We start from the raw sequence: 12,459 nt of genomic DNA, 5'->3' as shown, positions 1-12,459 counted from the left end.
GAGAGAACCAAAGATAAAGTGCAAAAGTGTGAGAGAGAAACGGAAAAGATAGAAAGAAATTGAAAAGTGAGAGAGAAACTAAAAAGTGGGTTAAAATATTAAAAAGTAGATGACATGGGTGGAAAAAGAGGAGAAAATATATTATCAAAAATAGAATAAGTAACAGTGTATATATAGATTAAAAAAACAACAAATGGATAGAGTATTATGTAAGTGAAGGGAGAGAGAAGATAGTATTCCTTTAAAAAAATCTAATTACCTTCATGATTTCAAATTGCCATATATATATATATATATATATAATTGAGTTCATATGAGAATTCATACTTATATGAGAAATGAGAATGAATTTTACACGCTATAACTCTTATAAATAACTGATGTAATTCTAATGAAAAAGTGATGTTACTCCAAAAACAAAATATTTTGAAAAAAAAAATTCAAAAAAAATAAATTTTTTTTGAATTCAAATTTTTTTTGAGGGATATAACTCTAATGAATAAGTGTTGTAACTCTAAACCAATCGTGTGGTTGAGATTTATTCTCATTTCTCATGTAAGGTGCATTCTCATGTGATCTTGCCTATATTATATTATATATATATATATATATATATATATATATATTTCTTCTCTTAACTACTTGACGTACAATTGAACAAGTTAACAATGAAATTGAAGATCGGATCCTGAAAAAGTTAAAAGGTGGAAAGAAGGCTTTTTATCTCGAGCAGGGCGCGAGGTATTACTCAAAGCTATCGCCCAAGCTATCCCAACCTATGCGATGCAGTGTTTCAACATCCCGCTAAGTATTTTAAATGATATTGAAAAAATGTGTAGAGCGTTCTTTTGGGGGCAAAAAAATGATGAGAGAAGGATGGTGTGGGTGGTATGGGAAAAATTGTATGCGTCAAAGAAGGCGGGGGGTTTAGGGATGAGAAAGTTGGTGGTGTTTAACAAGGCAATGCTCGCAAAACAAGCCTGGCGAATATTGAAATATCCGCATTCTCTAATGGCGAAAGTGCTTAAAAACAAATATTTCCCGAAGAAATCTTTCATGAAGGTTCAAGTTAGCCCCTTGGCAAGCTATACGTGGAAATCAATTCTCTCATCAAGACCTCTTCTAGAAAAAGGATTGAGGAAAGTGATTGGCAGCGGGAATGACACATTAATATGGGAAGAACCGTGGATCCCATCCTTACCACGGTTTCGAGTACTACAAGATGAGCGCGGTACTGATGCGCCGAAGATGGTCAATGAGCTGTTACGGGATGGCGGGTGGAATAAGGAGGAGGTGCTGAAATGGTTATCACCGTGGGAGAGTGAGGCAGTCTTTCGGATACCCATTCCCATAAGACCATGTGAAGATAATTGGGCCTGACACTTCACGAAGAATGGCCACTTTTCGGTACGAAGTGCGTACTACTTGGAGTTAAATGGAAAGAAGGAGGCGACGGCCTCGACCTCATAAGACAGGACTCAAAGGGTATGGAAATCTCTATGGAAGGCGAGGGTGCCATCTAAAATCAAGAACTTCGGGTGGAGAGCTCTACATCAAGGCCTGCCTATGAGGGAGAATTTATTTCGGCGAGGTTGTGCGGTGGAAAAGGTGTGTCCAATGTGTGGCGAAGCTCCAGAGACGAGCCTCCACTCGCTAGCTTTGTGTCATGAAGTAAGGCAGATATGGCGAGCCTCCCCTTTGAGACTTGAAGTTTGGGCAAGGGAGGGTGAAACAGTGATGGACTGGGTGCTGAAAATACGACTCGCCAATGATATCGAGGAATGGAGGGACATTTTTTGGAGTATATTGTGGGGTGTGTGGCTTCGTAGGAATTCATGGATTTTTTAGTTTTAAAAGGTGGGCATTATGGAGACCATTCAGCGGGCAGTGGGTACAGTCGGGAAATTTGCAAAAGCCCAGGAAGCTCGTTCCATAGAGAACATGACTGACAAAGGAGGAAGTAAGGTGTGGAAACCACCTGTGGAAGGGCACTATAAAGTCAACTCGGATGCTGCTATTTATAAAGACTGCACGGTGGGACTGGGAGGAGTCATGAGGGACGCGAATGGGGATATCATGGGGGCAACGAGTATGCATCTGAAGCTGGATATGGAGGTGCACGAAGCTGAAGCGTGTGCTGCTCGTCATGCATTGAAGATTGCTATGGAGGCGGGTTTCTGCAATATTGTATTGGAGAGTGACTGCCTAAAATTGATCTCCCATCTAAAGCGAAAGAAGCGAGATGATACAAGCTTTGGCAACATAGTAGAGGATATCTTGTGGTTAGGAAATTGTTGTTCCAGTATATCTTTCAGCCATGTACGTAGAGAAGGAAATAGAGTAGCTCACATTCTTGCTCAACGTAGCAAGGAGTATGATTGTATGCGTGTATGGCTCGAAGAAGTGCCTCCTGAGGTTGTTGTCTTTGTACTCTCTAATTTGGAGTTAATGAAGGCTTGAGTTTGTTTTCCCGTCAAAAAAAAAAAAAAAAAAACAATGAAATTGAATCTGAAATTTCAATTAAATATTAAATCAAGGAGAATGATTTCCTAATTCTTCCATCTGTGTGAGAAAATCTGATCAAAAAGTAAATTGACAATATAATTGATTGAAGCAATAAGAAGAAAAAATAATAACTTGAATTTCATATTAATTATTATATCGATAATGTTTTAAAACCTAAATATTGATTATTATTATTAAGTAATCTCTATTAATATCGATAATGTTTTAAATGTTAACGATTGAGTTTTGATACACAGATTCCTTTACTTTATTTGAGCATAAACTTTCTTCTGCTTTATATTGCCTTCTCTCATTACTATTTTTAAATAATGATGAATACTCCCTCCGTCTTTTTTTATTTGCTACAAGCACTTTTTCACAAAGACCAAGGAGGGAGTGGGGACCATTGACATAAATGGAATTAACAAAAAAAAACAAATAGGTAAATTGTGGGACCTATGTATTATATATGGAAACATTTACAAAATCAAGAAGGGAGTGATGGCAAATTTGTAAATAAAGTGTGGGACCTATGTACTATATATGGAAATATTTGCAAATGTAGCAAATAAATTGAAACACCCTTAAATGGCAAAATGTAGCAAATAAAAAAAGACGGAGGGAGTAAATAACTAACTAAAAACCCAATGGAACATTGATTTAAAAAAAACATATTAAAAATTAGAATAACTATAAATGTGTGTTTGAATCATATTTTTTTAATATTAATGAATAACTAATTGAGAAAAAAAACGTTAATTTGACACGCACGCATAGCGTACAAAAAATGCTAGGATAATATATTTCAAAATATTCATTTAAAATTTCAAACATAACAGATAAGTTTGCACCAAAAATACATGCTAACAGATAAGTCGGCAGGCATACTAGAGTACTCCATACACTAATGTCATCACTGAAATTCCAAGATGCTGAGTTATTCATATTGCTAGTTGACAACACACCAGAATCAGAATGCACAAAATTTTCCTCATTCCCAAAACAAACAGCCAAAAAGTTTTTGTTTATTCTGTTTTGATAAACAATTCTTAAACATTCCAATTTAATCCTGCATTAATCTATGGTGGGCCTTAAAGTTTTTCCTTATATAGTAAGCAAGCAAGAATAAAGGGTTAAAGTTGTCAACTTCCAATTCTGGAGGTTTCTAGTTACAAAATCTGGAAAAATACCCATCTCAATCAAAGCTGATAAACCATTGTTTTCTCTTTCATTGTCATTTGATCATCTAGGTAAAAGTTAACAAACTTTAGACCTCTGAATTCATTTACAGAAAATAAAGTTGAATGGCAGTGGAGTATTCATGTTGTGGGTCACAGTTTTTCATAAGAATAGTGATATGCATCATGCTGGTGTTGTTTGCTGGGTTGATGTCTGGACTCACCTTAGGACTCATGTCCCTCAGTCTTGTTGAGCTTGAAGTTCTTGCTAAATCTGGAACTCCATGCGACCGAAAATATGCTGGTAACATTTTCTTGTTTCTTTGCTTAATACTTGGGCCGCGACGATGTCCAGGGTTGTTGCATGGAAAACTATTCATAGCCTATCATAAACTGATTGGCTTAGTTTTTAGATTTTCGGATTTATATTGCCATTTATTATACTTGCTTGAGATTGTGTCATAAGGCTTATAATGACCTTATTGCATTGAATGAGAGAGAATACTACATGATGAAAAAGTTATAAATTCAGTACAGTAATTACTGTTATGTCTTTGATGTTAGTCACTAGTCAGTGACTACTAAAAAGATTTGCATGCATGAAAGAAGTGAAAGGGGCTTCATGAAAGCAATTCGGAGAATTGACAGCTGAAGAAGAAAAATTAACAGTTGAAAGCTGGACACATTTTTGAAATGAAATGTTTTAACAGCAGTAAATTTGTGGCATGCAGCAAAGATATTACCTGTTGTCAAAAACCAGCACCTGTTGCTCTGCACCCTCTTAATATGCAATGCAGCTGCCATGGAGGTAATTCGCCGTAAAAGAAATTGATAATGACATCATATCTGGTACATATGCAAAGGAAGAGAACTGATAAAAAATGACATTCATTGATATTATTGCAGGCTCTTCCAATATTTCTTGACAGTTTAGTAGTAGCTTGGGGTGCTATTCTGCTCTCAGTGACACTAATACTCTTGTTTGGTGAGGTGGGATCCCTGTAATTTAAGTTTGCTTGACAAAAAATCAATGCTGTAATGCACGGAAACCAACTCAGATCTAATCTAACATGTTTGAATATACAGATAATCCCACAAGCTGTTTGCTCCCGGTATGGCTTGGCAATTGGTGCTGCTGTGACCCCTCTTGTAAGACTTCTTGTCTGGATTTGTTTTCCCGTTGCATATCCAATAAGCAAGGTGACAAACTTATCAATGTGTTATCTACATTTCGCTATCCTTTTTCGGTTTAGCAGCCAGCAAATAAGTATATTTCATTATTTCATTAATCCTTTTTTTGGTTCACTTCACCAGTTGTTAGACCTTTTGCTGGGAAAAAGACACAAAGCACTCTTCCGGCGAGCTGAACTGAAAACTCTAGTTGACCTGCATGGAAATGAGGTGGGCTATATCTTCTATTTCTTCCTCAATGAACCGAAACCTGTTTTCCAGATAACAAAAGAATGTCAAATCATAAGTTCTGATTGTGGACATGAAATAGGCAGGAAAGGGAGGAGAACTTACTCATGACGAAACTACAATCATAGCAGGGGCACTTGAACTCACAGAAAAAACAGCAAGGGATGCTATGACCCCTATAGCAAAAACTTTCGCCATTGAGATTAATTCTAAACTCGACAGGTGAAATCTATTACCAGAACATATCTTTGAATCAGATAGAAGGGAATATGTCAGTGTCCAAGCAATGAGCTCACAGAGTTTTATTTGCAAGTTGACAGGGATACAATGAAACTGATATTGGATAATGGACATAGCAGAGTTCCAGTATACTACGAGAATCCTACAAACATAATAGGCCTTGTTCTGGTATTTTCTTTTTGTCTCTTAAGTTATTACTTATTAGCTTAGGGTCTGTTATGATTGGACATTGAGAATACTTAATCATGGAAAAACATTTTCCGAAAGAACACATGATCGTAAATTAGTTTTATGTTTTTTGTTCTTCAACAAAAAGGTGAAATGAAAATGGAGGGGAGAAGGTAAAGAGCAAGGTAAAAGGAATAGGGAGTAAAGTGTGGCATTCTTCCTCTAGAAAGGAAAACGCTTTCCACACTTGAGAACTATTTTTCATTATTGAAGTTTTGAAAAAATACTATGTCTTCCACTCTTTAATAACCAAACAAAGAAAAATGGGGAAATCATTTTTCCTAGAAATTGTTTTCTCCTAACCAAACATTGTCATCATAATCCAGCTTTTATTTGTGGGTATGATTTATTGTAGTGACCTCTACTTGATTTGATAAAGATATTGAGACAATAATGTTCCATAAGCAAATGTTCACAGCTTATTAACAAGGCATTTTGCTGTGTCATCTTTTATCCTCCTACTCCCATGTATCCTTGCCAATGCAGGTGAAGAATTTGCTGACTGTTAATCCAGATGACAATGTGCCGGTAAAGGATGTCACCATTCGGAAAATCCCAAGGTACAAGAATAAGAACGACACAATGTGGCATACCACAGCGGTCATGCCACTTAGCAACACTTCTTCAGCTTTATTCTCGTAATTCTGTTGCTTTAGCTTCGCAAATCCACTTATGACCAAAAAAAGGAAAGGAAAAAGAAAATTCCAGACAATCACCAAAAGCAGTTGAAACATAAGTGCACTGTGCACATATGAACTACACCTGGAGTTAATGGGGTCATGTGTCTGAGCTTTGAGCTTGCATAGGCTTCAGTTCACTAGAGAATACTGTGTGCTGTAAATTATCTAATTCCAATTTCTGAGCTTTTTTTTTTTCCTAACACTACTATTGTCATTCCAGAAAAGGATGTCATAGGAAGTCAAATTTAATGTGCATGATTTTTTTTCTGATAAAAAGGGACAGCCTTTTTCTTTTCATCTCAAAATTCAGTTTTCTATGACAGGGTTTCAGAGAACATGCCTTTGTATGACATACTCAATGAATTCCAGAAAGGCCGTAGTCACATGGCTGTTGTCATTAGAAAAAGTCGCTCAGAGCAGTCAACCAGCGACTATCCACTTGAAGGTATGTAATGTGATTATAAGAACACTGAAATTCAAAGTAACTTCCATTGAATTTCTTTTCTTTTCCCTCTTGATTATATGACAAAATCATAGAATCATTGACAGAGGTGAAAGTGGAGATAGATGGCGATATGCAGTCTCAAGAAAGGCAATTGAGGAGCAAAAGATCACTGAAGAAGCTGAAGAGCTTGCCTAATACTACCTATGAGCTTCATAGAGAAACTTCAAAAGGTAAAAAGTGGTCCAAAAATGTGGACTCCGAAATATTGGACCTCAACCAGAAACCACTTTATGAGTTATCAGAAGATGGAGAAGCTATTGGCATAATCACAATGGAAGATGTCATGGAAGAACTACTACAGGTGAGTGTGGTAAAAGAACAGAATCCCTCTTTCCAATGTCTGCCAAGTATCTAAACTTGCTATCGCTGGTTCTGTTGTATGTGCAGGAGGAAATATATGATGAGACTGACCACAGACATGAGAGTTTATAACACAGGTTCAGGCGAAAACGTAACCGATTTAGAAGCCGAGGTGTATTTTTTAGCCACACAGTTCTAATTGCTTTCCTCCGACAAGAAATGAAATCATATTTAGAAGTAATATCTTGTCATTCTGGATGGATTTACCTTGAAATTTTGAGCTAGTATTGGCTTTTGAATTTCAATTACGATCGCGGCGAAGTGCCCTTGCCAACATTATTTTCACGTCACTCACTTCATTCTTTTCTACGTTGTGTTAAGTATTGATATTTTTTCTTGAAGCATATGTTATGTTCAACTGAAATGGTCCAGCATAACCTCAGTCCTCAATGGACAATATCAGAGATAGACTTTTGAAGACACTTAGCACAAAAGAATACCACACAGATTACCAAAACATCCAGAATGAAACAAGACGTGAAGCAAACTCAGGTTCTACGCGGGATCTCTGTAAATAAAGGCTCAGGACATGGCAGAAATTAGAACATGGTCCAACTTTGAGAGCTTTTCTTACCTTAAATCATCTAGATCAGCTCAACCACCGAATGCAGCTCCATGATGTGTAAAAAGATATGGCAATTAACAAGTGGTGCTTCTTATTGTGTAAACAGGAAGGTTGACCTATTCTGAACTCCAATCTTGCATACATGTCGGCATTAATAAGCATACTCCAACACAGGTAGAGCAGCGAGAAAAGTCTCTCTCCCACTTCTCACGCCCAGCGTTGTCAAATGACTCAAATCTCCAAAATTTCCCAACAATTCTGCCTGACAAGCCAGACACAAATTCTATGATAACTTAGTATGGTCAAAAGAGACAAAAAGCAAAACTCATCATCCATTATTATATTCTTCCTTTCTCTAAGGGCTCTTTTCAGATGTCCGATACTAGTCCTACTGAACACTAAAGTCCCTTGAAAAAGATCTGCTGTAGCAAATAAAGAAATCTCATATCCTTTGAGTATTGTGTCTATGTTGATTTTAAAAATATGCATGCTCAAATCAGATAGATCTCTTCTTCTGATTGCCTTAATTATGATCAACAAATACTAATCAAGAGAAAGATATAAATGGCTTGTATTATGAGTATTATGACAAGCTTTGCCTAGTTTGTAATGTTCAGGACAAACAATTTTGTATTTCCATGTTGAATCATGAATGATCTAAGTAGTGTATTTGAATCACTAATGTAACAAAAAAAAAAATATCATTACAAAACTAACCTAATATATCTGGTAGGTGATAGACTTCATAGATAACATTCAATTTAGTATACAACATTTGTAATTCAATAAACAACATTCATAGTTGAGCACACAGCATATAAAGGTTCTTTTCAACAAGGAACGAGAACATGTTTCTAACTGTGAGGAAATAAGAATGTCTTCATTATGACAACAAAAGGTTGGAAACGAATTTAATTAGAGCATTGTCACTCATGCTCAACAAAAATTTAACATCCATCTTTCTCTACAACTTTCTCTCTCATCCTCCAAAAAAGTTCCATGACTCATGACAAATTTCATAAAATGTATTCCACTCATGACTAAAAAAGATCACCAATTACCCAAATAAACTCAAGTATATGGTATTTAGAGAGGAAACTATATTTCTAAAAGTGCATCAAAATGCGACAAAATGGTTATCAGATTATAGATCTCAAAAAACTATGATCGTTGTTATTTTATTTTTTTTATTTGTAGTTTTTAAAATATAGTCATTCTAAGTAATGAAATTGTATTATGATTATTGTGACAACAGGCCTGCGTTTCACTATTCGTCTACGCATCTGGCACGTCAGGCTTGCTGAAAGTATATATAATTTGGCTACCTAGAGATCAAAACACGTCGTTATGACCTGTAGTTAGCCAAAAGAAATTACATTTCTCCTACCAGCTAATGATCAGTTAGATCATGGGTGGGGATGTTTTTAATCATCATCCATGATTCAATTTTCATGACCAAAACAATCATGAGCGACAATGCTCTTAGGATTAGGAAACTCTCCATGCCACGGGTTGAGGCTCGTATCAAAGAAATTTCTCCATGACAACAAAACGCTGGGAACACGTTAAGTTATTGACTTTGTAGTGTTCTTTTTTTACTTTTTTTTTTTATTTTTTGAAGGGAATACTCTGTAGTGGTTCTGATAAGCTACATAAGGATGAGCTGAACTTGATCGGAAAAGAAAATAACATACAACAGGTCATAGCTTAATGATGTAAATAAATGGCTGCCTGTTCACTTACTCATACAAAATAAAAGTTGCTGGATGTAGAGAGCAAGAATTTGTACCTGAGACATAAGCCACTGCCCAAGAAATGCTCCACCCCAAGTTGAGTCTATGAAGCATAGGCATCATATTCATCAGATACCAATATCAGCTCTACTACGACCTTGACCCCACTGCCGTCGACGAGCCCTCCTCTTTCTTCCATCAATTTTCTCCTTATCCTTCTCCTTTAAGTCCCTCTCTCCCCTTCTCTTGTACATTTTGAAGGTAATCTGTCTATCAGCTGCCATTTTCCTCACTTTTTCTGTTATCTCTGCAGCAATTTGTCTGTTATACAGTTTTTTCAGGCCCTTCATTAGCTTTGCAAAAGTACTTGGCTGTGGCATCACCTCTGCATCCATCATTTCCAAGCAATAAGAACAAGCCTCTTTCACATGCCCCTTTGAGAAAAGGGCATGGATCCAGATTGTCCATGCATACACATTCAGATCACATCCTTTTGTGATGATACACTCCCACACATCTTTAGCTAATTCAAGCTTTTCAGCTCGTAAAAGGGTGTTCAGTAAATCTTTTAGAGTACCATACTGTGGAGCAGTTAAAAGACCTCTATTAATCATTTCCTTGAAATAATTACAAGCTTCAAGTAGACAACCTTGCTCAACGAGGCCATGAACCATTATGGTGAAGCTTTCCAGGCCAGGACTAACCCGACTTGCTTCCATCTCATCCCAAAGTTGAATACCTTCTTTAACCTCACCCAACTTGCATGCCAAACGAATCAAGGTATTGTATATTTTAGTATCAGGAAAGCAACCAATCTTTTTCATCTCATCCACAAGCTCCACACACTCTTCAAATTGCTCCTTCTTCTCGTGAGCCAAAAGTATATGCAGATAAGTTGTTTGATCAGGGGAGTGGCCTCGCCGAAGCATATTATCTAGAAGCTCATAGGCTCTATCAATCTTTCGGCACTTGCACAGTCCACTAATCAGGGCATTATAAGTCATAAGATCAGCATCACAACCATTTTTCTCCATGTCATAGAAGAGTCGCATTGCTTCTTCAGTTTTCTCCATCGTACAAAGTGCTTGGATTAATACCGTGTAAGATGCCGCATTTGGCTCACAACCTTTCCTTCTCATTTCTTTCAACAGATCATAAGCATCTGCCATCTTCCCAGCCACTGCATACCCGTTAAGCAAATTATTATAGACTACAATGTCAGGTTCAAACCCTGCCTCCCTCATTTGGACCAAGACATGCTTTGCTTCCAACAATTTCCCTTCCCTACACCATCCATACAACAAGGAAGTGAAATGCCTAATGGTAGGTGTAAACCTCATTCTCATATCCTCAAACAGTGAGGCTGCCTCCTTAACACTACCATTCTTAGACAATGCATCCAACAAACACCCAAAAACATACTCATCAGGTTCACATCCATATTTAGGCATTTCATCTAACACTGCAACCGCCTTCTTAACCATCTTTGCAGAAGCAAACCTCCTCATCAACACGACAAACACATCCGGGGTAATCAACTGTGGACTCTCCCTCCTCATTTCCTCTATTATTGCCCAAACCGCTCCAAATTGCCTCATTTTACCTAAAGTCCTAATCATCAACTTATAGATATCATAGCTATGTCTGTAACCAGGCTGCTTTGATGCCCACACATAAAACTGATAAGCTAAATTCCCTGCATCCCCACAACGATTCAACACACGTTCTGTTAACCCCGGCCGCATAACTACACCAGATTCTTGTAAAGCAAGCTCCAACTTTGGAACCCTAGAGTGCAACTTCCTCAAAATTCGATAAATTTTCTCAACATCAGCCTCAAATTCATCAAATTTATGATCATGGGCAACACCATCTTGAGGCTCATTATCTAAACTAATCAATCCAAACCCACTTTTCTGATGAACAAGACCTGGGAATTTATCAGGAGCAGATATATTCGAGAAATGGGTAACAAGTTTTATTCCAGCATATGATTCTGAGGGTACCAACAAAGTAGGGTAACGCTTTTTGCAGAGATAAAATGATCTTAAACACAATCTACGCATTTTTATTTTCTTTTAAAGATTCTCTATTGCTTCAACTATGAAGGATTTATCTAGATATTCAATCTAAATTCTATAAATTTTCATTTGAATTCAGAGAAGAGCTCATGGAGTTCAGATGCTGCTAGGGCATAAAAGATGACTTCTAACCTTGTTCAGTGGTCTTCTATAATGGCGGTTTTTCTCTTCAACTTCGCAATTTTTCTCACCAGCAACTTTCACTATTGAGAGGGGTTTTGAGGATACAGTTTTTCTTCATCGACGCAGCATGAAAGTTGTTTATTTAAGGGAAAATAATAGTTTTTAGGGAAATGATATACATAGTCCTAACGGGATGATATACATGTGTAGATACTAGATATTCCATGTTTGTTTGAGGGGATATCTAAATTCCCATGTGAAGGGGAATGGGATTACCTCAGTTGAATCAAGCATTTATTACCTCAGTTGACGTGAAAATGTATCGTGAATTTTTAAACTGTTTCCATTTAAAGAAATGTATTTAATGTTTATATGTAGCCCTTTAGGGTTACATATAACATTACCTTAGTTTTTAAGCTTCGTTTAAAGGTGTAAAAACATTTTCTTACAAAATTATTTTTGTGTATTTTTTATTTTTTATTGTTTGGTTTGTAAAGTCATTTATGGATTTTGATTTTCTCGCTCAACTCTTTTTTCTCTCCTCACTTAAATTATAGATCCCGAAATCTTAATGATGGATATTGAATTGGTAGCTCGAAATGGACTAAGAAAGGAATATAAGATTATAAGTCATATAACGAACGTTTTTGACAAGAATCGAATAACATCTTGTATTTTCTTTATCTTTTTCATTATTTTCTTCAATTATAATCAATTATTTTTAGTTCTAATACTTCAATTTTAAGCTTTAGTTGTAATTTTAAGTAATTCTTCTATGTTTGATGATTTGAAACTTGATAATTTGTGTATTATCTTTGTAAAATTTTGGGGGAAAAAATTGC

At 36.4% G+C, this 12,459-nt stretch overlaps 2 protein-coding genes across 7 annotated transcripts; one reads left to right on the top strand and one right to left on the bottom strand.

Annotated features, from left to right (window-relative positions):
• The first annotated feature begins 3,445 nt into the window (after window positions 1-3,445).
• LOC104894989 (DUF21 domain-containing protein At2g14520) lies at window positions 3,446-7,394 on the top strand. Of its 5 annotated transcripts, none has more exons than XM_057396044.1 (11): window positions 3,448-3,987; window positions 4,415-4,491; window positions 4,590-4,673; window positions 4,770-4,832; window positions 4,998-5,084; window positions 5,185-5,324; window positions 5,423-5,510; window positions 6,057-6,130; window positions 6,574-6,695; window positions 6,788-7,056; window positions 7,143-7,394. In XM_057396044.1, exons 1-11 carry the CDS (start codon window positions 3,810-3,812, stop codon window positions 7,185-7,187), a joined length of 1,227 nt encoding a protein of 408 aa, XP_057252027.1. In that variant the 5' UTR covers window positions 3,448-3,809; the 3' UTR covers window positions 7,188-7,394. The 5 variants fall into 5 exon arrangements, with proteins under 5 accessions (XP_048502151.1, XP_057252027.1, XP_048502153.1 ...); XM_048646196.1 differs by having other exon boundaries at window positions 3,449-3,987; window positions 4,770-4,883; XM_010681381.2 differs by having other exon boundaries at window positions 3,454-3,987; window positions 4,770-4,883; window positions 6,800-7,056.
• Window positions 4,333-11,745, bottom strand: LOC104894990 (putative pentatricopeptide repeat-containing protein At5g65820). Of its 2 annotated transcripts, XM_010681383.4 has the most exons (3): window positions 9,470-11,745; window positions 7,690-7,942; window positions 4,333-5,124 (listed from the first exon to the last, which is right to left on the bottom strand). In XM_010681383.4, the coding sequence occupies exon 1, from the start codon at window positions 11,477-11,479 to the stop codon at window positions 9,542-9,544; it is 1,938 nt and encodes a 645-aa protein (XP_010679685.2). In that variant the 5' UTR covers window positions 11,480-11,745; the 3' UTR covers window positions 4,333-5,124; window positions 7,690-7,942; window positions 9,470-9,541. The 2 variants fall into 2 exon arrangements, with proteins under 2 accessions (XP_010679685.2, XP_010679684.2); XM_010681382.4 differs by lacking the exon at window positions 7,690-7,942 and having other exon boundaries at window positions 4,551-5,124.
• Between the last annotated feature and the right edge of the window lie 714 nt (window positions 11,746-12,459).

Source organism: Beta vulgaris, chromosome 6 (genome assembly GCF_026745355.1).
Source record: "Beta vulgaris subsp. vulgaris cultivar EL10 chromosome 6, EL10.2, whole genome shotgun sequence".
NCBI lineage: Eukaryota > Viridiplantae > Streptophyta > Magnoliopsida > Caryophyllales > Amaranthaceae > Beta > Beta vulgaris.
This window is presented reverse-complemented; position numbering and strand designations above follow the sequence as displayed.

What these genes read in the sequence shown, in the direction of transcription:
- LOC104894990 (XM_010681383.4), bottom strand. Translation starts at nt 11,479, where the DNA reads ATGCGTAGATTGTGTTTAAGATCATTTTATCTCTGCAAAAAGCGTTAC.
- LOC104894989 (XM_048646194.2), top strand. Translation starts at nt 3,810, where the DNA reads ATGGCAGTGGAGTATTCATGTTGTGGGTCACAGTTTTTCATAAGAATA. An exon ending in ATTAATTCTAAACTCGACAG is followed by an intron (nt 5,325 to 5,422) that starts GTGAAATCTATT and finishes GCAAGTTGACAG; the next exon opens with GGATACAATGAAACTGATAT. An exon ending in ACATAATAGGCCTTGTTCTG is followed by an intron (nt 5,511 to 6,056) that starts GTATTTTCTTTT and finishes TTGCCAATGCAG; the next exon opens with GTGAAGAATTTGCTGACTGT.